Below are 27,963 nucleotides of genomic sequence, written 5' to 3'. Positions count from 1 at the left end.
TGGCCAATTTTCAGCCCCTCTCCTGGAGTTCAAAGTGTATTAGTGTTGGTGTGCATATCCCCCTGCAGATTTCCTTTTATAGACACATAATAGCCACAAATAGCTTGCAGACAGCAGTCAACCTGTTGGACACCGGTAACAATGCTGATGTTTGGGAGGCTGTTTTCACTGGGATCTACAAGCAACACATCACTGTCTATACTTCTGTTCCACTATAGAACATTTCAGAAATCTTTATCTTCATAAGTGACTCAATGTTGTGTATTTCCCCCAGAATGAGTTTGCCTTTTACCGCCGTAACAACACAGACATTATGTAGAAAACATTGCAGATGCCTTGGTTGACTGAGCTCAATTCAGAAAACAAGGTGGGGATGACTGTCCTGATTAGACAATGAAAAAAACTGGAGAAAATTGATACTGCTGTGGCGAGAGTCAAACACTCTGTCTTATTTTTCTCCATTAGAGAAAGTGACAGTTACCTCATTCGTCCTGTTAAGCATACATAAAAGACCTTTTTGGGGGGTTTTTATGCCACAGGTTTAGTGTTTATACTGCAGCTTGCATTGTGCAGTGAAGCGCAGAGACTAGAAAACTAATAAAGCCATCTTTGTCTGACAAGTCTGACAGCTGAACAACAACATGCTGTAAGTGAGGGCAGCTTTTAAAAAAAAAAAAAAGATTTCAGAAGACTTGTCATTCTATTCAGCAGCTATTATTTTCATTGAAAATGTCAAACTATTATTTATTATTCTAAATAGTATAATATTGAGATGTTCATTGAGCCTTCTGGAAATCTGAACCCCTGCCAGCCAGCAAACAGATAGACATATTTTAATGTTTCCAAGAATGAGTTGTCAGGCAGCTTGAAACAAATTCATTTAGTTGCTTGTTTTGCTGCAGCGCTGACTTCTCTGTTCCCTTATCAGTGAGTGAAAACAGACCTCTGGTGAGGATGTTAATCCTTTAAGTACACTACATTCTTCATTCCTGTCACAGCTGTTCTTGTCTTTTTCCATCCCACTGCCACCCTCCCTGTGTTTGTGTGTGGCAGTCACACACAGAAAATCATAACAGCAGCACGAAGCATACATGAGCACCACCGTCTGTCGCGTTTTATTTTACCTCCACACACCATAAATTGCGGCCTGTGACTATGCAAACACTTTGGGCATCCAATTTTAAGAAACTTTGATAGCAACAAGTCAAAGATTAAATCATGTAATGACTGGCGTGCACTAATCCTGTTTCCACTGATTAATATCCAGAACCTGTGGAAATTACACAAAAATCCCATCTATTTGCTTAAATTTCTGACATTTAACACCTGACATTTTAGCCTGGAGGAAATTCTCTGATAGAAACACTTAATTTAGTCTGGTGTCAACGCAGTAATGAGCACCCACAGAGATATGTCTCTAACTAAAGCAATCCACCAAGGCAATGAATTCATTATTTGTTTGGTTGTAGCCTAAATGTCTATCTTCTTTACATTGTTTATTAGTATACTATACTTTAGATGATGCAAAGAAACTTGAAAAATGACTAACACAACTGTGACTGTGGCAAAGGATGATTAAGGGATAATGCTATAGCATATTTACAGTTTACTGAGTCAGTACATTACAGAAAAATCTATCCAGTGGTGCTTAATATTATCCAACATTAGCTACTGGTCATGTTAGATAATATCTAGCATATTGAACTGACTATTTGCTCAGCAGCAAGTGCATGTGTCCATGCTGGGAAAACAATAGCTGTGGCAGAAATAACCTGTAGCTGATTGTGAAAACTGGGTCCGAGGTTTCAGGCAGAGGTTGACTGAGCAGCCTTCAGTTTTAGCTGGATGAAATAATAAACTGTTTCTCCCTGAAGAAATGTATCAGCTTTAACTAGCATTTGACCCGTGTATGGATTGAAAACAGTCTTCATTATATTTTTCAGCTTTAACAGGTTTTTATTCTTAGCAATAAACATAGAACTGCAAATATTTATGTCTGTGCATGTATGTTACATGAAAATATTATTTGTTATACGTTTGCATGTTAACAAAAGATGCAGTCAACTTCCACGACTGTTGTTCCCAGAGTCCCAGTTTTATTGAGTCAGTCTGTGCTGAGGTCCTCCTCAGGTCCTCCTCCTCCTTTCGTTCAAAGCGAAAAGATGCCTCTTTAAACAATACTTGTTCTCTTAGTAAGAAAGCGAGCACTGAAAGGTCCTGGATACTGTGAGAATATATTATAAATTCCTCCAGCATTTAAGACATTTCTGCAGAGGGTGTAATCTTAAAAGTCTGAATTTAGCTCATATTGCAGTATATTGACAATATATTGAAGCAGAGTGTCTCTGCAGGGCTCAGGCAGCCTGCTGTGCTCCCTGTTCAGCCATGTGGCATCTTATCTTAGTTTGAAGGCTTCACATCGTCATGGGCAGAGACCCTCGCCTGTTTACCAGCACTACTAACAGCTCAGTGATGTGAAGTGGAGGTAGCCGACTGTATTCATGGCTTCATTGACTGTATTTAACATTGGGACTTGTTTTTCATTTAATATTTCAGAGATCACTCTGTTCATATTTTCCAGGCTTACTTTGGTGTAGTAGTGCAGCTAAAAGTCAGTGCTTTAGTAATGAAAATAAAACTATTGTCCATTCTTGCAATTGACATCAAAATTACCAAATACTATTAACAGAATCTGAATCTAAGAGGCAAAAAAGCTTTGCAACGACAGTAAAAATCATATTGCAACATTATGTTTTGTACTAATTATCCACAGTCACATGAAAATGCATCAGTAGCAAAACACAAGCTGGGTAACAACAGTCTGTGTCCTTCATGTATGTACACCTACGCTATGGTCAGGGTGGGTAGAAAGCACTGTCGAAACAGTCAGCGTGTACACGTCTGTCATGACCCTCAAAGTCATGCAGCTGATCTCTGTTGGAGCTCTGTGTCAAGAGCTCCACATCTTCATCTGAGGTAGATGGATGAGTGAGGATGATCCGTGGGATCTGTCAGATAATTAACAGGAACAGGAAGGAAAATAAGCAAGTCAGTATTTCGAGTAATGGATAGATGCTGAAATCGCAGAAAAATCATGTCCCGTCATCCTGTTTTTTTCTGGATTTTTGAATGTGGGAAACGTTAAACTGAGCTGTGAGATATGAAAACTCAACTTACTGTCATTGTATGCTTGGAAACTTGAAGTGAATCATTTTTTGCTAACACCTCTGCCCTGAGTTCAGAAAAGTTCCTTTTCAGTTCACTCTGCAAATCAGACTGGAATAAAGAGAAGAATTAAAGACAGAGGAAAAAGGTGTATAAGAATGAATGAACATGTATTGTTTGACACAGTCCAGAGATGGCTTCAGCCACATTAAAGTACAATGTATTCCATATATGTTATGATTTTGAGTAAACCACTCACAATCCCATTGCCATTGCAGAACACTGCCTCAATCTTCTTGGGCAAACAGTCTTCTGTGCTCTCCATTTTTGGCTGTTGGTGTCTGTGGCCTCTGCCGTCCTGGCTGCGCAGCTGTCGTGCCATCACACCCCGAGCACCCAGGGGCTCGTCCAGGTCACGCATCTCTTGTGCTAGTAGCTTCTCTCTGAGTATTTTCATCTTGATGCAGCTCCCAGCATTCCTTAGGGCGCTGACAGCCTCGTGGTGAGTCGCCCCCTGCATGTTGAGACCGTTGACCTGGATGGACCATGGTCACATAATACGATTAGGTGACAGTAGGAGCAGGAGTTAGATGTGGGAATCAGGATGTGTTCTCTCTCACACACACACACCATGGTACTCTGTGGAAGCATCAATCAATTGCACAGGCAATTTTTTAATCAGTGTTAACCTTCTAAAGTGTGGACCTAATGATGAATTTTAAAATGTTCTTTCCTCTTTCTATTTTTCAGGCTTGTATTGAACTCATCACAGAAGAAAGGCCCAGCTGAGTGTCCTCTGCTGGTCTTATGGTGCCCTCCACTGGTCACAGCAGGAACAGTTAAGTACTGAGATTTTAAAATCCTACTCCTAGTGCTAATATAAAGTACATGTATGCATGATTTTCATTCAGTCAAGTGTGTTTTGCATGCTGGGTTGTCAAGAAATGAGAAACAGTGATAAACATGAGGAAAAGGATTCCCCTCCTACCTCCAGTAATCTATCTCCAACATGGATTCCTGCCTTTTCTGATGCCCCACCTTTTGTTACTCTGGAAATAAAAATGCCCTAAAAGGAAATAAACATAGTAACCAGAATGAAAGTTGTTATAAAAATGTGTGCTTCTCTGAGTTTGAGAAAATTCTGTTGTTGACCGTCTGATGCTTAAGGCTGAGCTGCTTCATTATCTCTGTTGAGACAACCAAATTAAAAAAATATGTCGCTGGTGATTAATCACTACCAGCTCTTCTGCACCAGACACTTACCTCATCATGGTCTTTGTAAGGCAGAGAGCCCTTCCCACCAGCAATGCTGATTCCCAAACTACCCCTCTGGCCAGATACTTTGATCTGTAACTAAGAGAAAATTGTTTCATTATAAATAAAAGGCCAGAATCTAAACACGACTGAGGCCTGAGTGTTGGCACCAACTGTAACGCTAATATACAAAAATTAGATTGGCAGTGATTTGTTATAATCAATAAACAGTCTAGCTGCATCTAATGCAACCCCACAGATATAATCCAAGAAAGACAACATGCAGTTACTCTTAATGGCACTTGGGAGATGAGTGACTCCTGTGGGGGTGACTTCTCTGTCACCAATTGAGACTTCGGGTGCCCTGTGACGGAGGGGTTCTTTATTTTGGGGATACGATCTCCATGGAGACCGGACCATGCATTAATAATTCTGTGATGCTGAGGTTTCCTGGCCACTAGGGTTTCGCCTCTCCAATGGCAAAACCGGCGTGGAAAGGCATCACTCCGTGGCAGCTGGACAGCACCATCCTGGTGATAAGAAATGATTGGATGCTTTTATTGCTTGCCTGTGAGACACTTTGAATTCACTCCTAAAACATTAGAAAAATGAGAGATTAAGGTTAAACAACTTCTCAAATAGTGTTTCTTGATAATGTGCAATGATGAGTCTAGAGTAGGTAGAAACCTGCAGGGCTACACTTGATGAATGTCTGCAGTGGAGGTGGCTGATAAAGATGTGTGTCCCCATATAAAGAGAAATTAAGAATAAAAAACAAACTGACTAAATTGGAAAACAGACCTCCTCAGGTTGCTCAATTTCCTTCTTCGCCTTCACTGCAGTGGAGCAGCGACCACACACATTGTCGCTGGCTGGGAACGCTTGAAGACCCCGTTGAGGACGCTCTTTGTTTGCCACCCAGTTGAAGTCTGGGATAGCCGACTTTTGGCTACTGGTCCTGAGGGACGTGTTAGTATGAGGATTTCTACACTCCTGGAGAGTCAGAAGACACCACTTGTTGCTGAAAATTTCATGTCAAAATAACGCTTTGAACTAATGGCAGTAATGGACCAGTCTTACATAAGTAATGTCACTTATCATGAATCCTGCTTATTGGCAATAAAGGCTATAAAGAAGGAGTGACATGTTTTCACAAAATTGATCATGGGTGATCATCCAGCATGCTTATTTTATGCACCGAGCACCAGAACAGTCATTAGGGCAGAATATAATTGTAGCACTTTTCACTGGAATAATTGGTGTGAGGGCGTAAGAAGCAGCCAAGATGAAAGCTATTTTTCCAAAGCTTAATTTGTTTGTCTCTTTCTCTGTCTAATCTAATTTATGTTTTTCAGTGCATCTTGATTGGGAGACAAAGAAAGAGAGTGAAGGATGAGGATATACAAATGCATTCTCACTGAAGCTTCCACTTAAAGATATGTGAAGGTCAACTGAAGAACCACTGCATTTATTCATACAAACAGGTCAGTATTTGCAGTTTAACTCTAGCAATATACAGTATATATAGTAACGTGCATGTCTTCAGCAGGTAATTGATGCAAACTATAAACTAGGACAATATAACAGTCATTTATGTAGATTTGTAGCTGTAGTTTCACTGTTTGGCACATGATAGCACAGTATATGAATTCATTCTCTAATTTACTGAAAGCATGCCAGCACCACTACAATAAGCAGCACGTGCAGAATAGACAAGGCAAATACGGCACATGCTGGTAGACCATTACAGAAACTTCATGCACTGCTGGACAGACAAAACAAGCAATGGAGGGGTCAGGAAATGCAGTGTTGGGTTATTTAAACTTAAAGCAAACCAGTTTACCTCTGAGTTTACTTTTATTTGACATTTGTATGTCAAATAAAAGTAAAAATAAAGTAAGTCATTCAAGTCAGCTGAGATGACATTAAGCCGGATATACTTAAGTATTTGATATACTCTCTAAACTCAACAGGTTAAAGTAAATCAATAACAAGCAGGTTCTTTAGTGTTGCACTCATTTTATTGATCAGTGGTTAAAAAGTCATCCAGATCTTAAGGCCCATTGCCCATTTGAGATCTGTTTTGTGCAGTTTGATCAGAAAATAATTACAAACATAAAACCAACACTTGAACCAATTTCTCTGGTCCACTTTTGTGTAATCAATTTTAAAAGAAAATAATACAATTTATCATGTACCATATAAAATAAGATTCGAGATGCTGAGAAGTGCATTAAAGTGGAAATGCATTTTAAAAAGATGTCATTTTTGTAGGCAGTAAGAACCTCATTCTTACCAAATCTGATGATTATTCTGTACAGTATAGTTGTTAAAGGGAAAGAAAACTTGTAATACAGCTGTTTTGGCATCTATTTGAAAACATTTGTGAATCTCAGCATATATAAATAAGACATAATTGGTACTTTTGCATTGCAGATGAGTAAAGTTTGATGTGCTGTACTTCCAATTAAATCTTATTAGTCATTGGTAATGTTTTACACAATAACAAAGGCCATTCACCCAATGAGAAAATATATGAATGTGGATTGAATAAGACATGAGTGACTGTTTAGTTCATTGCTTTGATTTAAAAAGAAAAAGTACCACGTTTGAAAAAGAAATACATTTAAAATTCTGCAACTGATTAAGAAATTTGCTATACATTTTTATTTACATCTGAGCTGCCAAAAAGTATAAAAGTATTGATATTCACAAAAGACTATACAATATTCCTTATTCAGTAGGTCCAAAAACTCCTGCTTTTATGTTTGCCCAAAATGTAAAAAGAAGTATTCACCCAGTGTTTTAAAAATATAGAACAAATATATAATACATTTAAGAAATTTTGAACATATTATAAAGACTTTTGATAGTGCAACTACCTAATGTATATTTTTAAAAAGAGACATTTAAAAAAAGTATTAAATCTTTTAAAAGGAGCATCTCTGTGCAGATTATTGCTGAGGGCATTAATTAAAAAGAGGAAGGCACAGCAGCCATTGTAGACTGACAACACATTTTGCACAGGACTGGAGATGGAGTAAGGTTACAGGCATCCCAGGGTTTAGTCAGAGGAGGGGCGGGCCACACCAGGGATTGTACATAACAGAAAAAAACAAAACAGGGCGGCAAGGTTGTGCAGGACAACAGAGCGAGACACAGGAGGTAAAAAAAAAACTTCTGAGGTAAAGGTCACACAGACGTGGTGACTCTGTCTGCAGTGTTATTGACCTCATTTTTGTTGGAGTCCAGGCCTTTGGCAGCATTCAGGTCATTGCGGAGATTCTCAACTACTTTTTTCATTGTTTTCAGCTCACCGGGGTGAGGTGTGGCCCGTCGAAGTAGTGTGCCCTGCGTGAAAGAAACATTCAAATTAATGGTAATGGTTGTTGTAAGTTCAACCAAAGAAGAAGACCTGCTTGCATCAGTTTATATAACAGTGGTGAGCGTAGAATGGATGAGTTAAAGGACAAGAGAGTTAAAGGCTTCCAAATTCAGGTTTAATGATACTTTTTTTGTACCTTTTCATAGGATTTGTTGATAAGAATATTACTTGTCATATCTGTGGAAGAGGATTAGGGCCACTATGAAAATGACACTAGAACATTTTTCTCAGATCTCTGGGCCTTTGCTAATCTGCGTTCGTCTGTACTTGTGTTCTGGCTGGCTTGTAAAACGTCATGAGTCACAGTATTGTGTGTATTGTTTCATGTCAAAGTCTGCACCAGCAAAGTATAAAAGCAATACCAAGAAGTATTCTTGCTACACACATTTTAATCCAGGATGTTTGGAACCAGACTTGTATAGCAGTCACGTGTCCCAGAATACATGGTCTGCCAACTGCTGATGATGGCATAGATTTTAAGCCAGGCTTCAAGAGTTTTTATGAATTTCCATCCTAGGACTGGTATTATGACACTTAGATGAGAAAGTAACCATTTAGAATTAGAACAAGTGGTCAGTCTTTATAGCTTTGTTGTTTGATTGTGTTCATTCCTAGTTGTATCGATAACAGTGACATCAGAAAGGACACTGAAAATTGAGCACATTGTCTTCCCATTCTCAGGAGTTTGGTCTCCAAGTAGGATCTCCCAAGTACAGGAGTCCAAACTTGGCATATTTAGGATTTAGAATACTCATCCATACAGTATATGTCCCTTAGCAATGGGTTTATATTTTTTTCACAATAATCATATGCCATATTGTAAACTAAAACTTGCTGGTCTCACCTTGTCATCATCCTCCTCCTCATCATCCTCATCCAGGAAGTGAATGGCACTGATCCTGTTCATGGCTTTGGTGTCCCAAGTGTCATCTGCCATGTCATTCACCAGGCTCTCCAGGGCTCCACAGCGGGAAAGTTTGTCAGAGCCTGGGGTTGTTTTTAAAATGAGACAGCACAATTTGTATTACTATAATTTATATTTAAAAAACAGGCAGAGACTGAATTAGAGATAAAGTGATAAAGTAAATATTTCAGCAGATCAGTATTGGTGTTATGGTTGCTTCTTTGCAATCTGCCAACTTACGAAATTAAAGTGGTCACATAACCCACTGCTCATAAGTGAAAGCCTGAAACTGCCAGATCACAGTTTCACATCCCAGATTAATCACAGGCTTACAGCAACACAATCTTCCCTGCCCCCAACTACAGCTTCAGCCTCGCTTGTCTGACCTCCACCACTCTTACATCTGAATCTCTACCACAAAAATTAATGAATACGTTGATTTTGAGGGAGAAGTATACATCTTTTCTAATGCAAAATACAGTGACATGAAGGAACAAGCATTTTGCAATGAATAACGAACGCTCCACTGATGTGGCACAAGGCTGTGGTTAACAGCAAAGAAAAAAAATTACAATAAACTGTTGTATCAGGCAGAGATAGAGCCAGTCCTCATCCCCATCCCTATACCCAGTGGGCGAGCTTTTAATGGCAGGCGGCCAGCCACTGCTAAGCCTCTTAGCTGTCCAATCCACCACACTACTGAAAAACATAACTATGGAGGGCCTCAAGGGAGAGGAGACAGCCTGATATGTTACAAGCACTGTGATCCCTTACAGGACCTCATAATCAACAGATGCTGCAGGGAGAGATCACAGGGTGCAGACACACTGTGCTTCCCTAAGCACATCATGTGATAATGTCATCAAAACCTCAGGGGACTAATTACTTGGAGACTATGCAAGAATTGATGAGGAATATTAGTCAAATGTCCCAATGTTGGCATCAAGTTATTTTGACCTAGACGAAGGCTGACACTTTAGAAACATGGAGATGCTCATCTACTTAGATGTATATACATACAAAAACAACACATGCAGAAAAACACTTTAAGGAAAATTTGCTGCTCCTGATAATGAGGATGACATGGTTAGATTATTTTCTGAGATTTCACTTAAGCCTCCATTTGATGAAAACATTACCTTTGTTGTCTGGTTGTTGAGGCAGGAGCACACAGGTAAGGACCTTCTCGCCTGAGTCAGGATCCTCATCAGTCTGAAAGGTGAGGAGAGGCTGCGACTGATTTTCTGACAACCAGAGGGCCTTCAGTCGTAGTGTGGTCAGTGACAGTGGTAGGTGGGTAAGCCTGAAGACAAACAGGAAATAAATCATTAAGTGGACCATATTAATTAATTATTTAATATAAAGAAACCACAAGATACCATTTAGGATTAGTATTTGTGTCATATTGGAATGAGGAACTTGGTGGTTGTTTTAAGAGTGTGGATGAGGCAAAAATCTCCCCAGACAGAGGTGAACATGTTTGTATGTGTGACTCAAGCAGAAGATATTGCTGCAGCTTTCGCTGAAGACAAAACTTGGGCCAAAAGAGATACAGGCTGAGAAACACAGCCGAAACAATCTCTGACTAACAGTGAGTGGTATTGTCAAAACCTCAGGATGATCTTTAAGGGATCAAAAAAGGTGAAAAGGTATTTTCCTTAGGATATGAACAATATATCTTCAATATAAAAAAAATTATTGAAATTATACCTTTGGTTCCTATTTTACAAAATTTTGATTTGTTTCTTTTTTCATCATTACTGCTTAATTACAAAGTCTAATTCACTAGAGCAGTGTTTTTTTTTATTCATACAATGGGCTACACTAATCTCTCCACCTTGTCAAACATACCTATTTCCAGAGACATCAAGCACATGCAGCTCTGTGGCTTGTGACAGCTCTGACGGTATCCTCGTCAGTTTGTTCTCTCGTACACAGAAGACATTCAGGCCGCTGCAGCCTCCAATCTAGTACACAGGAGACAACATGATTGGACTAAATGTCAGTCACAGTAACTGCTGTCTTGTCTAGACACCAAGACAAAATGCAATATAAATGCATGTGTATTATTCCTACTTTTTAAAAAGCAGGGACAAAAGAAAACTGAATTAATCGGTTGTCACCACTTGGGCACTTTGTCCTAGAATTGGTCATTTTGATGTCAGACCAGTTAAATGTCTGTTGGTTTTGGCAGAGTGACCTACAATTAGGAACAATTAGGCTGAACAGGACAGACCAGTTGGGTTGTACTTTTATTAATCTGCTCAGACAAAGAGCAGGATACCAGTAATGTTCCAGATATTCATCATGTTAAAAACTAAGCTCATCATTTACATGAGTCAATGTACTAAATGTATCCACAAGAGAAAGAGTCAATAGCAAATAAAGATAAGGAAGAAAAAAAGGTTCTAAACGATTTAAATGTAGTATTACATCTGTTTCCATATAAGTATTGACAAAATGTATCAATGGTTTAAGAGCAACCAATCAACAGTCAATAGAAAGCAAAAAAAAAAAACAGGCCAGTGGTCAAGTAGCTCTGCAAAGCACAAATCAATCCTTGGGCCATGGTTACACTGTGACTGTCATGCAATGGTGGTTTGAGAAAATAGTGGCAACATCAATTCATTATCTAGACCAAGAGTGTTGAACTGTTATTTTTCTCCAAACACTGCAGCCTTTGCATCATTAAGACATAGGGGCATTGTGCAGCGTCTACAGAAGCCTTTCACATGAAGCTTTAAACCAGGCGTGCCTTCACTTAAACAGACAAGAGGTTAGAAAAGAATGTCACATACAAACAATGGAGACACTCAGGCTGAGCTGAGCAAACCAGAGGACTGAGCAATAACAGTGAAATGAGAGAGCACAACAAGTCAAAGCATTGTTGAGCTAAAAGTGAATGAATTTTAGACAGTTTGACCAGGACTAGAAAGGCAGAGCACATTACACCTGTTTTAAAGTCCTTATATTGGTTTACTGTCAGATTCTCTATTCATTGTATAATTGTTTTTGTTTTTAAAGCACATCATGGTCTTGCACTAGCTTGCTTGCTTGCTTGATGTGCTTGCAGTATACTTCTATTGTTTATTCCAAGCCACTGAAGCACAGTCTCCCTCAGTACTCAAGACTATACATCCCTGTACATCCACAAACTTAAACCTGGCTTTTGATATGAGTACTTCGTGGTGATTTACTATTTACAATTATTATTTTTTTATTGCATTCTACTGTATTCACTTGTACCAAAGGTGCTATACAAAGAAAGTTTAACTGAGAATTTCATGAAACTAAAATCTCAAACCACCTCAAACCAGTCCAAGTACACCAGTGTACTCAATAAAAATGTAATAATTTCACTGCAGGAAAATTTGAGTTTTTAATCATTTCTATATTAAACTGCAGGTCAGGACTGCACTTTGAGTCTAAAATGCATCACGTGTTGGCACTAAAAGTAACAGCAGCAGTGGTTAAGACCTGAAGAGGCAGAACCTGTCTGTGTACCATCTACACTCAAGGACAGTAATAACCTCTGCAGTGTTTGCACCACTTGCAGGCATCACGTGTGAGAGCTTTGGCAGGGGATTTGGGGTTATAAGGATTTAAATTTTATATATTTTAAAGCTTAAAAAGGTGTGAAGTTTGTTAACTGGAACATATTCTCTCATGTGTTGTCTGTCTTGTTTACTGCAATCTGGTAAGTGCAGGGAGGGTCCTTCACAAATTAGATATATGTAGCTATTGGTACAAGAAATATCTCTATTAAACCCACAGTTTTGGTACGCACAACATTTCATTAACTTTTCAGTTTTAGGTTACTTGCTGCCTCTTACATCTTAACTATTTAGCGAAATAGGCTTGGCTTGGTATACAACAAGCTTACCTCCTTTGGTAAGGACATTAACTGGTTTTTGTCACAGTTGAAGTTAGAAAGTCGCTTCAATTTCCCAATGCTCCTGGGTAAACTCTGTAACAACAAATACATCCTAATAATGATTACCAAAACATTACATTGGAACCTTAATAACCTCAAAGGCACAAATAGTCAGACTGTAATATATGTGTGAAGGTCCTATTCATTCAGTTTCAAAGACTACATAAAAATGTAATTCATCTGCACACAAACCTGTAGTTTGTTGTCTGTGAGCACAAGTTCAGTAAGACTTTCACAGTTGCCAATGCTATCTGGAAGAAGAGTTAGCTTATTCTGGTCAGCTTTCAATATGGAAAGTTTCTGTAGTTTTCCTGCAGAGAAAGAACAAATGCATGTTAGACATCAACTGGCAGGCTCATGACGCTGCAGCTGTGATACTGTAAACAATGTAAACTCTATATTTATTCTTAGTTGGTTAGCTTCTGTCAGGTAAATGAAAGGCTGCAGCACACTGGCTACCAACATGCAGCTGCTAATGTTGCATGGGATTAACATATGAACATGCTTAAATGGTCACTTTAAATGAATGACATGAATTGCGCAGGCACACACTTTAGAGTTTTCTCATGCTCACCAATGCTTTCTGGGAGAGCATCAATGAGGTTCTGAGACACCAGCAGGTCAGTGAGTGACAGCAGTCCTCCCAACTCCTCTGGAAGTCGCTCCAGTTTGTTTTCTGATACATCGAGACACAACAGGCTTTTCATACTGCCTATCTCCTAAGGTTCAGAACAGAGACTTGTGGTAAGGAAGTATGCAACTTAAAATAGTATGACAGCAAATACAGTCCGGGAATGCAAAGTAGAATCAATGGCATCTATGCCTTTACACACTAAAATCTCAGGGATGTGGACCACATCGAAAAACACATATTAGGACACTATGATAATGTTAATATGGCTTTAAATGTTAATATTTAAACGAATCCCTGCACTATATTTATAGTCAGATGGCATGAGTACTATGTTTAGGTTTTGGTGACATAAGGTATTTAAAATGAGAGTATTTAAGATTTGTTTTATCCTGGGATGGACTTTGAGATGTCCACAGATGTAGAGATGTAGTTTCTGATTTTATACTTGAATTATAATTTTGGTATTTTGTTCAAAGTCCTACATGTACTATGATAGAAATTTATTTAATACTTCGTACAAAAGCCTTTGTTGGTAATGACAGCTTCAAGACACCTCCTGTATGGAGAATCTCAAGTATAAGAAATACATGTGCAAACAAAGCTTACTGTAGGTATTTCAGCCAACTGGTTTCCATCAAGCCACAAGTCCTTTAAGCTGACAAGACATCCTATCGAATCCGGCTTTGTGGGAGGAAGAAATGTAAGAATTAAAAGAGTAAGAGCCAGGAAAAGAGAAGAGAAAGAGACAAGGAAGGACAGCAAAGTAGAAAAATACAATATTACTGACCAAATGCGAACCACTGGAAGCAAAAGCACATATTCCAAATAACTGAAGTTAAATGTCCATGTGATGTAGGAATAAAAATTTAAATGAAAGACAAATTTCTTTACAGTTTTGCTTTGTTTAATTTGTCACTAAATCATTCACCATCAGAGAAAGACTGCTCATGTAAGATTACAACTTAAAACCAAAGCTCAAAAGCAGATGGTCGTCCTCCCGTTTGCCTGATAAGAGGTGAAAGCTTTTCTCGAGGGACGTTAATCTACTTGGACAAGACAAGGAAATGGGAAATGTTTCATTCTGCTCATTTTGTGAGCAGCAATGTAGCATTCGTCTGAGTAAACAAGTTTCCATAGTCAGGAAAAGAAAAAGCTTACCAAGCTGTAGAGTTCATTATTTCCTAGGTCAAGTTCTTCAAGTCTGTGAAGCTGAGATAGTGACCTGTGGGTGACAGATGTAAGGTAGGTTTAAATTAAATTACACTCAGCATGGAAAAGCAGAGGCTTATACACACATGGCTACATGCACCTGGTTGAATACTTACTCTGGGAGGAATGTCAGCAGATTTTCTCTGAGTTCTAGTGATACCAAATTGAGAAGGCTGTAATGACAGGCAAAAAGAATTTTGATTATATGTTTCTAAAAATGCCATTAAGTGCAGTTTCTGTACAACCTCTACTCATGTTGCTACAACATGTCTAAATATTATACATAATGCTCTCTTTTGAAAAAAAAAAAGGGTGTGTAATGAGAGGTAGAAAGGGCTGTAAAACATCTCCTTGGAATCAGATATCTGACAACAGGAAGTGCTCTGGAGGCGTGTCAGTCTTATCAAGGCAGTAAAATTGCAGCAGCATAAACATGCACTGCATACTTCTAATACACAGCAACATGTCCAAGTGGCCATCACAGATCAAAGTACAGGGTCATCTTTTCCCAGCGCTGCTTATGTATACCTCAGTGCAGTACACGCACCCACTTAATTGAAAATGTTATAACAACGGCCTTTAGATGATCCAAGGAGTCAACACCTCCCTGGGACATGCAAACAGAAGTGAACAAACTAAACACTTTTACCTTGGAAAAATACACACAGGTTAATGCATCGTTTAAAGAATTTCTTTTCAGTTTCTAGATAGTTAAAAAGCTTTTACAGTGGCACTGTGGCAAGCAAATTAATGTCAGCCATGCAGACTGAGCCAAAGAGATACACAGGACTTAGTAGGTTCTGGCTGTTAGTTTAGTCTATATAAAATCTCTCTTGAATGGCCCTCAACTGCTACTTTTAGTCAAGCTTGCTTCCTGTGACTTTTTCATTCACCGCAGAAGACCACAAGGCCTAAGATTAAAAGACAGACAAAATCTTCCCAATTCCAGCATACTCTGCCTCAAATCTGGCTTTAGCGATCAGCTAAATGATGAAAACAACCACCCAGCTGCATGAAGTGTCTCAAGTTTCTGTCTTTTTTTCTCTTTGTCAGAAAACACCCCCATCTCAGAAGATAAACCACTGATGTCATTTAACCCCTTGAACATTTATCTTACCCACCTCTAAAATCCCAGAGCGTGTTGTTCCAACTGTGCTATGGTTTTCATTACCTTCTTCTCTTGACAGAGAGCAGACCTTAGGTCATTGCATTATGTAAGAGAGATATGGGCCATATGTGGGGCACATGCTGTACCATGAGGAACATATTATATATATATATTATAGGGCTAACCCTAAATACAAAATAATATAATCAGTTATATACCAGTTTGATGCCACTGCTGCTCTAAAAGCTCCATGTCCTTTGTTCTTTTTAAAGCAACTGCATAGATGATGCAGATTTTCATAAATGAAGTCTAATTTTATTTTTCTAAAATAAATCTTTTTAGGAGGGTATATAAATTAATAATGTATTATGAAAAACACTGTATTGCTAGAAACCACTTGAGGGCAGGCTACATATCAGAATCATCATTAATGATATTTACAATGAAATATTCAAGTCTAAGCAACTAAAAATTAAAGAACATTCTTTTAAAATCTACAGCCCACACCTATGAATTCTATGATGTATTCTTGACTCACACTACTAGGTACTCATCTGACATCCATGAGTTATTCCTGAGGTTAAAGCAATAATCCTTAATTTATGGCACCGTGGCAAACTGAGACAAACCTCAGCAACTGTTTCAGCAGTTATCTAACGGTTAAAATATGCCATCCAGTCCACCACCAGTAATCATTTAAGACATAGTACTGGACAGTACAGAGATGGGGAGTTGGACTTGCGCTTAAGTTGAACCTAAGTCACCCACATAGTGACCTGAGACTTGACTTCAGGCTTGTCCTCAGAAGACTTGGAACTTGACTTGGACTCTGGATTCTGGACTTGTGAACAATCTTTACTTTTTAATTTTTTAGAGCATCAATATTAAGGAATTGTCTGATAAGCTGAATGCCATTCCCAACTGTGACATCACAGAGTCCGAGATGTAATGCATCTAGCAGATACATCGATTCCACAATCTGGGCGTGCATTCAAATTTAACTTGGCAGATGAAGAAAATCTTACAGTTATGGAATGAAATTCAGTAAATAGTTGAAGTACATCATGTACCTGATTTTGTAGCTGGGAAGTGTGGGTTTTTTTTCATATTGCATGGTAAGTAATCATCTACCAAACAACTAATCAATGCTGATACTGGATAAGTGATGATAATGGAGCACATGCTTTGAATTCCTTAGATATATTAGTGCAGTTTTCTAAGTAGTCTGGACAGCATCTAGTAGATGATAAAACCATAAGACTATAAGTGACTTGAGACTTGACTTGGACTTGCAAAAAAAATGACTTTGAGCATTTCTGTGATGAAATGATCAATATAAGAAAAAGTCAACTCTACTAATATCGATTTCATCAATTCCATTTTGCAAAATATATCAATTAACACTGAGTTACATGTTTTTTTAAAGAGTCTTGTTGCTGGCAGTGGCTCCTGAGAAAGCCAGTCAAATATCAGAATATCATAAACATTTCTATTTTGCCCCTTTAAAGCCATCCCTGTAAGGGTCTAAATTCATTTTACCTTTGAATTCCAGACTTCTACTAAAAACATCCCCTGTGGCAAGTTGGCATAAAAGCACATTATTCTGTTATTAAATCCAATTACAACAATGGGAGAGACCTCACAGGAATAAGAATGTCGGCAGACATGACTTTACAATGGATTATACTGTATGCCATCTCACAACAAGCCTTTTTCCTTTTATGAACCATGCAGCCAAGGTGGGACACTGACTAATGTGTCTGTCAAGAGTAATGTAAATGATTTTTTTCCCCAAACCACTGAGACAGAGGAGAAATTATTATGATCACGGGAAAAGGAGACAATAAGCATGTGTGCTTCTGTTGGTAATAGCTTCTACTACATGACATTTTGTGAGTTGTAGAGTAAGAGGTATAATGACAATCCTGGACACATTTTAAATTTGTTCCAGCCAAAAATTGACATTATCATGCTATAAGTTAATTGTCTCTGTAGAAAGGATTTTCATCTCAGACAACTGAATCTACTTGCATATTTATTGAAACAAATTCACCTATGAGAAAAATTTAAAACTTATCCTGGGAAGACCACAAATACTAAAGCAAAGTGTGAGAAACACCTCAGGCTGCTTGTGCAGGAAGATTCTCCACAGCAAGCAGTTTGTAGTCTTGAAAAAGATTCAGATTTGTCAAAGTTACAGGCACCCTAAACACCATTTGTATATCTTTAGTTTAATATAACACAGCTCTTAGATATACTGGGGTAAAATAAACATTTTCATCATTACTTCTGCTGTGGGAATGCTTTGGCAAAGGCTAGACACACTCACTGCATCAAAGTGAGTATGATGAAACAGTCTACTTACTTTCCAATGTTATCTGGAAGAACTTGTAATGAAATATCGTTGATGGAAAGGCATGTTAGATTCCGAAGCTCTGGAAAGCTTTCGGGTAACCTGGAAAAATAAAGGAGAGTCCATAACATAAGATGTCAGCAGAAAATTAAGTTACAAAGAATAATTTAATTCAAGTTGTTTGAATATCTCAAACAATAGTCCTGACATTAGCAATGCTACTGGAGAAAGGTCTGCACTCTGGTCCCCTAAAAAAAGATGCCCACCTTCTATTTTCCACATTGTATGCTTTTTCAGAACAGACAGACAACTACCACACAGTCCTTATCATCTTTTATATTATAGTCTGGGATGGGCCTAGATGGGATTAAGCTAGTCTGACTAGCCATCATCTGCAGCTTGCTGTTGTTATCTGGACTCAGGTACACTCCCAGGTCTAAGTATAGAGCCCCACCTAAATCAATACATAAGGTAAACAGTTTCCAGCACTGAAATTCACACAGGAATCTGCCAGCCATCCCAAAATTAGATATTTTAATATTTAATATAATTCTACAGAAAGCTAAATAACAGTAGTTTATTTTTAAACAACAAACAATAAGAGCAGTTATATACATACACGAGTTGAAAAAAATCTACATTTCACAAATACCTCTTAATATACTTGTAATTTATATAGTTTAAAAATACACATTAGGCTTTTTATATGAGCCATCAGATTCCTACTACCCCATAGTTGTTCCTGGCCCTTTAAACTTAAAACAGGACCAATTAAAGAGAGGAAAATTAGATCACTATTGTGGAAAAACCATGTGTTTGTGTGTGCAAGCTTGTCTTTGTAATATTATTTATTCACTGTTCCCTCCTCAGCTATATATTGCAAGGCCATTTAGTATTGACCCTGCTCAGGTGCAAATTAGACTTAGTCTCTCCTACACAATGAAAAACTATGTACAATTTCCCATCCCGTCGAGGAGAGAGTATGGCCATAACAGCAAGAAAAACAGCAGAGGATCTTTAAAAAAAAAAACAAAAAACAAAAAAAACATGCAATTCAGACAATGGCAAAATGAATAAAGATGTAGGGGGAGATAAATAACCAATAAATACATAAATATAAAGTGTTTTAATTTTAACAATGTTGTAGACCATGACAGCTGCATGTTAGAAATGAATAATAATAAAGTATTAAATATGATTGACAGTAGATTGAGGAAGAGGATGTTTTGTAGGACTACCTTGTTAATGGATTTCCACTGAAATCTGCCACTTGGAGGGCTTTGCAGTATGAAATGCTCTCTGGAATTTCCATAATATCTGAATAAGAGAAGACACATTACACTTAATCATCCTTACATATATCTTAAAACATATTCTAACTTCAAAATGAAATGCACAGTACAATCTGACATAGTTAAATAATAGTCATTCATTTGTTGAATTTAATGTTGACTTAATTCTAAAACATCTCCCTGCGGACATGACGTTATTAAATGACATACATAACTGGGCATCAGTTGTAATATATTTTGGTTTACTTGACACTGCTTTGATATGTCACTGTTCTCCCATCTTACCATTTCGAGAGACATCCAGTTCCACCAGCTGCATGAAGTTGGCTATTTCTGGAGGAAGTCTCTGGATCTCATTATCACTCAGGCCCAGTTTTCTTAGTTTGATCAGCTGGAAAAATTGCTAAAAAGTGAAAGTAAAAGTAAGTACATGACATTTATGCAAATTCAAATTTATATTTCAGTGAACGTGATTTTATGTTTAGTGATACAAATAACAGGGTTCACATTGTATTGCAGCAGCACCATTGTTAGCATTTCCAGTAATAACGATTCAGTGCAGTTTATTTTTTAGATATGAAGGCAGTACATAATCACACAGGTTATTGCTAAGGTGGAAGTTAGGTGGTGAATATTGGGAGTTGCACAAGGTCACAACAATGTAGGAAAGAGAGGTGAAGGTGTAAGTCCCCTGCTCTAACAAGAGCAACATATCTAACTGGAAGGTGAGGGATGTGTCAGTCAAGCATGCATAATTCTCATAGGAACATTCAGCGCTCCTCTTTGTGCTAATTCATTTAGCTGTGTCGGTTTTGTGGACCTGGGATTGCATGGCTTGCGATGCATAAAATTATTTTGTAATATGCACTCGCTGATCACTTTTGGACAGCTTGAAAACTGGAAAATCATAGCTGGTCTAATGTATCTAAATTTCTGATGAAACACGTAGATGGTAGGGCCAGGATTTGGCATTCAAAATTCAAGGACCCCAACCCTGTCTTGTGTCAACAGTCCAGGCTTGTGGTAGGGGTGTGATGGTTTGTTTTCCTGGCACACTTACCCCTTAATACCAATCAAACAACATTTAAATGCCACAGCCTGTCCAAATATTACTGCAACTACCCTTAATGGGCACATCTTCCAATGGCTACTTCAAGCATGATAATAAACTATGCCACAATGCAAACATCACCTCAGACTGGTTCAGTGTACTTAAGTGGCTGATTGTGGATGAGAAAGGGATTTATGTGTACAGCAAATATAAAAAAGCTGCTGTTTCAGTGATGGGCCATTTTAAAGAGCTACAATCAAAACATGTTTTCATTTTTTTACTCAACAGGCTTTATTCAGGTTTTATTTTTTGTCTCCCCTTTAAAAGTCTAAGTTCTCCTACAGATCACTCAGGGAAGCACAACAGAGACATTGTGCTTTTCTGATTGGATGCCAGGCCTCAGACAGTCAGATAATAAAACTGGCAAAGTCACAGTGACAGGTCACTACGCAGAAGTTTGGAGATCAGCCTTTGGTACCGATTCCTGAGAAACAAAGATAAGTTGGCGCACCTTTTTAAAAGCCAATTACCACAAGCACATACTTGACACTCATAGCAAGAGCAGGCAGAACCTTGGCTGTGTGGTGGTAGGGCAGGTAGCTAACAATACCACTCCAGGTTCCCTAAGGTTTTGGCATGAACAGAAAAAAAGCAGCCTCATGTATTTCCCCTGTGGCCTTTGTATTTTCAGTGCTGCTGCATGATACAAGACAGGCCAACTGGCCATGGGAGCTCATCCAAGAACACTGTTTCTATACTTTTCTAATTTATCTATCAATGACTATTCTTTTTTTGTCTGTATTACTATTTTGTTCCCTATTTTCATACACAAAGAACACAGTAGTGCAGCACAGTCTATGTGAATTTCAAGCAGACAAACATATTATGTTGTAGGCTTCTACTTTCCTATACTTCTCTATGATTTCTTGTATAATATTTTATGCTGTAAAGATGTAAAACAGACTCCACTGTAACCAATGTGAATTAAAGCTGCAAAATATTTTAAGAGCCAACCTGTTTGATGCTCAAAACGTTCTGGGTGCCATATGGTTTTCAAAACTAGCAGAGAAACATTTCACTCATTTAAAGTTGAAACGGTTTTGACTGTAGGAAAAATCTGTCTGTATATTTAAGAGGAAACTAGATCAGTGTTCCTCTCTGGTTGGCCTCTATGCTGAGGTAAATCCAGTACATTTTGTCTGGAACTCATTAAACCTATATCTGAAAGTGTATTACTGTGATCTATTTGTTAATTCAGTCTGCACGGCTGGTGCACCATTCAGTTGATTACTGTAAAATTAGCCAAATATTTTAAGTACATTATCAGATTTACTTATTAATTCTGACTGTGCCACTTCTGATAATATTTACTGCTACCACCCTGAAAGTGTAGAACAGTTTTATACCTAAGCGTTTTGTTTCTAGATACTGCATGTTTTCATCTTAGACAATGTCAGTTCATTCTAAATGCAAGCTGTAAAATGTTTTGAAACTCAGGATCAGGCCACTAATTATCCATAGACCATATACTGATCCAGATTATTTTCTAATAATATGTGCACAATAATTAGTCCTACCCTATTACAAATTGCGCATGTCATTCCAAGGTCTTAAGGCAGTCTCTAATCCACTGTTTGATCAAGCAAACAAACCTGTAGCCTTAAAGATAATAGTAGATTACCTGAGCTTTGGCATCCTAGCCACCTTGATATCATTTTCACATTCACATACAAGCATACATAAAAAAATAAACTGTAGGTGCTGTCTCTTTCTCAAAGTCAGCCTCCCACTCACAAGTGCATAGCTCATTATGATATCATCAGGGGAGCTCTGGCTAGTACAGACTTGTTCATATCCAATGAACTAACCTAAAATTGGACAGGTCAGGACAATAATGCAATTCAGTGTTAAGGTTGATTTACCATTGCATTTATCACTTTCAGACTTCCTACTTTAACTATGCCATTCCTTTATGACACAGTCACAGCCATATGAAAGCACAGGTATTGAAACGTTCATTATAAAGGTCTCATCTTCCGACTCACGAGAAAACAAAAGCAGTTTTTTTTTAATTGCTCTTCTCTGGCTTTTTAACCCTCTTGATAACAATAAAGGAACAACAAACTGTCACACGTAATTCATTCTTGTGTATTATTGTTCTCGTCACAAATTTGCAACAGGCTTTTGAGCCTTGCATTATCATATGCATAGCAAACCTGTTCTTCCTGTTAGTGTCTTTCAGCACCACGCCCCCAACAGTCACCCATGTGTGACATACAAAAACCAAAACAGGCTGAGTCAAGAATACATTCATCTCTGTCAACTCCCGAGTCAATGTTAGAATCTTCAGCACTGAAGGTGGTTTTGGATGGGGAGTGCATGGATTATTCCACTGTAAGTTGTTAAAGGCCTTAGTGAAATCAAGAAATAAATGAGTTTGTTGTCTAGTAATGAAAATTTCTATGTAACCTAACAAAAATAAGTTCTAGGATTTTCGTTAAAATGCAGGAATTGTTTGTCAGTTGGGCAGGATGATGTTTATCTGGATTAGGCTTCTGTGCATTTGAATTTTTCATAAATAAAAAACACACAATCAACAAAACCTTACACTAATTACATCTGCCAGGCCATACACAACACCACAGCCATTAGCACCTTAAGTGAAACACATAAGTGGTAAATACTTAGTGACGTCTAATGCAAGTTTCACTGTAATGCTATGTGTAGGCTCCATGGTCACAGTGTTGTGTTGCACAGCACTGGCTAAAGTTAAAACTCAACCACAACCATGTCACAAACTCAACTACTGCGTTAAGTTCTTTCTTTTCAAAAACATCCTCTCATACTTCACGTGTCTTTTTCTAAGTCAGTTCAACCACCCAGCTTCCTGCTGTGGGGGTAAAAGCACCAAATTCTTTACCACTCCACACACACCAGAAATCCTGCAGCTTCCTGTCTCAGATCGGGTATTACTTCTACTTGGTAATAACAGCAGTGCACCAAAAAGCTACTGATGCCTGATCTAAAAATGCAACTACCAATCATCTTCATTATCAATTAATCTGAAGAATATTTCCTCATTTGATCAACTGATCTATAAAATGTTAGAAAATTGCAGAAATAAATGCCAGTCGCAACTTCCCCAGCCCTCATGTTGACATTTTTAAACCATCTGTTTTGTCTAACCAATAAGCCCTAAACCCAAAGATATTTCGTGTGCTGTTGAAAAGGATCAACAAATATAACAAATATTCACATTTGAGTAGCTGAAATAAAATACTTTGCAATTACTTCCTTCAAATCTAGTCTGAACACTATTTCTGAGATAGTTATGATCTAGACCTTGGTCTGGGACTCTTGTTGATTGTCAGGACTGTGAGATAGCTGAATAGACAGATAAACTTTAATAATCTCTAATTTTTTTTTTTCTGCACAGCCAATCATTTAGTTTATAAAAATGGGGGGGGGGAAATCTGACTTTCCTTATAGCACAAAGTGAAATATTCAGATTGCTTGTTTCATTTGACCTGTATCATATGTGAACAGAAAAGCACCATATCTTTACACTGAAGTAGCTGCAACCACAGAATGTTTGGAATTTTTGCTTGAGAAAACATTGACATGATTAATTGGTTTTGAAATTGTTTCTGAATAACTGACTGATTTACTGTTGCAGTTCTAAATTACTATTTTGCAGAAGTATATGCAGTGCAGATGTGAGAGCTGTTAACAATAAAAACGGCTTAAAATGGATGTAAACGTCATTTAAAGGTCTCTGACACAGCCACCAACACCTCTCTGTCTCACAGTCTTACTGGAGCTGGACACGGTGGAAACTACATTCATTTTGAAACTGGATGAACAGGCAAACAACCTTTCAACAGCCAGCTAGTCTTAAATTCCTGACACTTTGCTTCTGGTAATTAAATTCCTGTTTAGTAAACTAACAACTGCTGTATACAAACTAGTCCGATGGCAGGCCTAGTGAGGGTTGGCTGCCTAAGAGAAACTTTCTATAGGCTAAACAAAGAGACACGAGTTACTGTTTGCTAATTTGGTCCAGTGCCTCAGCACAAAAAAACAAAAACAAAAAACAAACAGAAAAAAAACACAAAACGATCAAACAAAGGACAAATAGATCATATCAATTTAACATACTTAACACCAACTGCACTGCATGTCTTGGTCAGCAGCACTTTACACTGTAAAACTCTTGAAGCTATCTGCTCAAGTTCAACTTGCCTCATCTTGTTAGTGTAAAAACACACCTTTGCTGTTTCAATCTTGACATTAAGACTACCTTGTGAATGTTTTTATCTGTCTGCAGGCTAAACTGACTGACTTAATATGTTACTGTGTCTAATGCTTTGTTATACTGTCAGCACAATAATAAAGTGAGTGGTCAGAGTTTATCCATGTAGCCACCTCCAAGTCAACTGTGCTGAGGCCACACAGGGAGCACTGAAGTGGCCTAACACAAAAAGGGTTATCCAGTTGGACGTTTGTTGGGTTCACTAACGCATTGATGACGTTATTTACATGCCAAAGAGCACAATAAACAGTTTCTCTTGCTGGCATGCAACTGATGCACCCCTCTACCCTCTGAACATACTCAGAATATTTCTGAACTGAGCAAAGAGACTGTGAAATTGTCAAACAGCTATGTGCTCTCACAATGAGAGTACACCTGCTTTTAACAACCTTGCAGGCTCAGACAATGGAAACTGGGTTACTACGCCAATACTTAAATTTGTCAGGTATAAAGTCTGCAGTGCTTGTTAGTGTGTGGTTTTATTGGTCAGTACTTTATAATTCAGGTCAATGATTCATTATAACATAATTAGGAAAAAGAAAAACAAGTGAGGCGACAACAAAACACATAATACTGTCTTTGTTTTCAGCCAGAATACCTGTAGCTGTGCTGTTCTTTATCAGACAGTGAGCAGAGACACAGCCATGCGACACTGCTAACATTATATCTCTTCTGGATTACTTTTTATGGACAAGCCAAGCCCAAAATATTCAGCTTTACATGTGACCCAGTATGACTTCAGTTACATTAGGTCAGGACAGTTTCTCAAGTGGACTCAGCCTTACTCCATGCTCAGTCCTCTTGTCAGGAACAGCTGTAAACCCAATATATCATCAAATGTACACCATGCTTTTGAAGGTTACAGTGAAAATACCCAACAGATTTTTTTCTCAGGCTTAAAATACACTCTCCTGAGCGGAAATGAGAGCATCGTCTACAGTAAAAACCGGTTTGGCTGTAAAAGTTACAGGGAAAATGCTACAAAACCACAAAGTCAATAATCCTTTCACTCAGTGTAGGAGCTCAAGGCTACACAAATGTCAGAAAGATGGCACAGGTCAGACTGGGGTATTCATTTTCAAGTCCAGACACAGAGAAATACTAAATCAACCATTCTTGTCAATGCGACGTAACATGCAAATCCTTCAATGGTATCTCACTTAATTCTGAGCACTAGAGTCACAAGTAAGAGGACTTGGTGTATCCCAGCCTCACCAAGCCCACTATAATATAGTGTGTACAGTGGTGCATATTTGTCTCTTGTGTATTTTAGACTATACTATTTTTAATTTTTTGCTATTTACTCTCTAATATCTAGCTTTTATATCACTTAGCCTTTGTTGTAGTCTTTGCATTGCCTCATTGTTGTGTCAGTAATTCAGACTGAGTAGTCCTGCATAGTTTCTATTAAACAAAAACAGTGACTGTGATAGAGCATGTCAGTTAAAATAGGACTCGGGATTTGTGTGAGACTGTAAAGGGTTACAGTCCTCCAGGTTGTGTGGTATGTAATGGTAGTCAAAACAAGTTTTGCTCTGTAGACCTGAATTTTCCAGACAATGTAGCTGTGATTGACTTGAAAAATGAGTTATTTCTCCTAAGAACAGGGGCTCTACAATAGACAGACAGAATTGATTATTCCATGAACTACTTAATCACATTGTAAACTAGTAAGTCGTCTGGGTCATTAATCAAACACAAATACCACCACTCACTGGTTGCAGATTCCTATATTGAGGACCTTCTCAGAAATATTGTTGAGTTTTGGGCAGCTGGTCAAACAAAATGAGCTCATTCTTCTGTGATATTATCCATGTTGACTAATGATACACTGATGTGCCAGGTCAGTATCAGTACAAATGCTGCCCATATTAAGCAAATTGGGCATCAGCCATGAAGCATTGGATTTACACTGAAGAGCTTTTTTTTTTAAAAAAAATATTCCTGTTTCTTAAAGTCAAGGCAGACTGCTACAGTCATCATTGGCCTCAATATAATATTCTTAAAGAGAAAAGATAAATCTAACGACATCCGCACCAGGGGATATACTAATTAAATTTAAATTCAGAGAAAAGTGCACTTAGTATTGTGGTATCAGACATGATTGGTGCATGACTAAAATGACTGTGGAGCTTTCGACCATGTTTCATGGCCTTGATCGACAGCTGGATTTTGCTTTTTTTTTGTTGTCAAACAAATTTCAAATTAGATCAATAATGAAGCTTCTACTATTTGAAACATTTAGTTTCATTTGTCAGGTTGAATGCCTCTACCTGTCCAATCATATCCTCATTACTGATATTTTATCTCTGGTATGGAGGAAGTATTGCCATAGAGCGCCATTACTCACCGCCCTTTAACAATATTTGGGTACTGAGTCATAAATAATGTGACTTCAGTATTGATTATAATTTAAAGACAAGAAGGTCATGAGTGTTTTTGACCTCAGCACGAGATCACCTGCCTGAACAGGTCTGACCCACGGGGACACAAAGTGGGGCTGGGCCTGCAGTAGGCTGTGAATGCTTGAGAATATTTCTTGGTTTTATAACTAAACCCAGACTCTTGCACGTGTTTTATTTGACCCTGCGCTAGGAGGTGTAGTTAAAAGTTCAAGCCTCTGGACCTGCCTCTGTAATGACTGAGTGGAAGCTGTTTTTCTTCTTACCTTGGGCAAATCTCGGAGTTGGTTGGCATCCAGCAAAAGCTCCTCCAAACTCCGTCCGTAGCGATAAATCTCATCGGGCACGTACAGCAGGGAGCAGTGGCGTTTATCGATCATCTCGACATGACGGTTGCACCGCCACAGGGGGATACAGTTAAACATCACGGGGATAAATCTCGTACCCGTGCGATAAACAAACAGCGGGGCGGAGGGGGATGCAACAGATTGCAGCGGAGGGACGGTCCTGGACTAGATTCACACAAGCGAAGCGAAACTCACCGGTAAGTAAACACGAAAAGAAGTCGCGGTAACGTTACCGAGCTAACGTCCGTCAGGTCGCGACTCTCCGTCGTTGTCTCACTTTGCTCACTTTCTAAGCACCTGTTTTTTTTTCGCTCTCCGCTTGGCTCCTCGTCTCTCGTCGCTTCCCGCCGCTTTTAAAACTCTCCGTTTAGCGTCAAAAAGCGCAGGTTACATCTCAGGGCAGAGGCAGGTAGCATTGCTGTAGTTTCGCGTCGTTACGGAGTTAATTTCCTCTCCCGTCCTGTTTCTGACCCGGAACATTCACTCCCTCATTCCAATCCTACGTCACCGTCCGGGGCTGCTCCTCCCCCGGTCCCTCCTCTGGATGGTCCCGTCCCGCTCAGGGCCGCCATGACGGGGCTCAGCAGTCACAGCACTGCCGGTGGTGGGGCTG

General features: G+C 38.5%; 2 protein-coding genes across 2 annotated transcripts; both read right to left on the bottom strand.

Moving 5' to 3' along the window:
- Positions 1-2,494: 2,494 nt before the first annotated feature.
- LOC113132000 (inaD-like protein) lies at positions 2,495-5,520 on the bottom strand. The gene is made up of 8 exons (XM_026309797.1): positions 5,500-5,520; positions 5,221-5,412; positions 4,710-4,949; positions 4,429-4,518; positions 4,154-4,231; positions 3,425-3,700; positions 3,178-3,276; positions 2,495-3,008 (listed from the first exon to the last, which is right to left on the bottom strand). The coding sequence occupies exons 1-8, from the start codon at positions 5,518-5,520 to the stop codon at positions 2,856-2,858; spliced, it is 1,149 nt and encodes a 382-aa protein (XP_026165582.1). The 3' UTR covers positions 2,495-2,855.
- An 891-nt stretch (positions 5,521-6,411) lies between these two features.
- On the bottom strand, positions 6,412-27,852 carry lrrc1 (leucine rich repeat containing 1). The gene is made up of 14 exons (XM_026308900.1): positions 27,270-27,852; positions 19,524-19,641; positions 19,185-19,263; positions 17,959-18,048; positions 14,602-14,658; positions 14,435-14,498; positions 13,883-13,957; positions 13,217-13,361; positions 12,835-12,953; positions 12,592-12,675; positions 10,560-10,675; positions 9,848-10,011; positions 8,649-8,791; positions 6,412-7,770 (listed from the first exon to the last, which is right to left on the bottom strand). Exons 1-14 carry the CDS (start codon positions 27,426-27,428, stop codon positions 7,612-7,614), a joined length of 1,572 nt encoding a protein of 523 aa, XP_026164685.1. The 5' UTR covers positions 27,429-27,852; the 3' UTR covers positions 6,412-7,611.
- Between the last annotated feature and the right edge of the window lie 111 nt (positions 27,853-27,963).

This window comes from Mastacembelus armatus, chromosome 15 (assembly GCF_900324485.2).
Source record: "Mastacembelus armatus chromosome 15, fMasArm1.2, whole genome shotgun sequence".
Classification (NCBI taxonomy): Eukaryota; Metazoa; Chordata; class Actinopteri; order Synbranchiformes; family Mastacembelidae; genus Mastacembelus; species Mastacembelus armatus.
The sequence above is the reverse complement of the archived record's forward strand: the minus strand, read 5'-3'. Positions and strand labels throughout refer to the sequence as shown.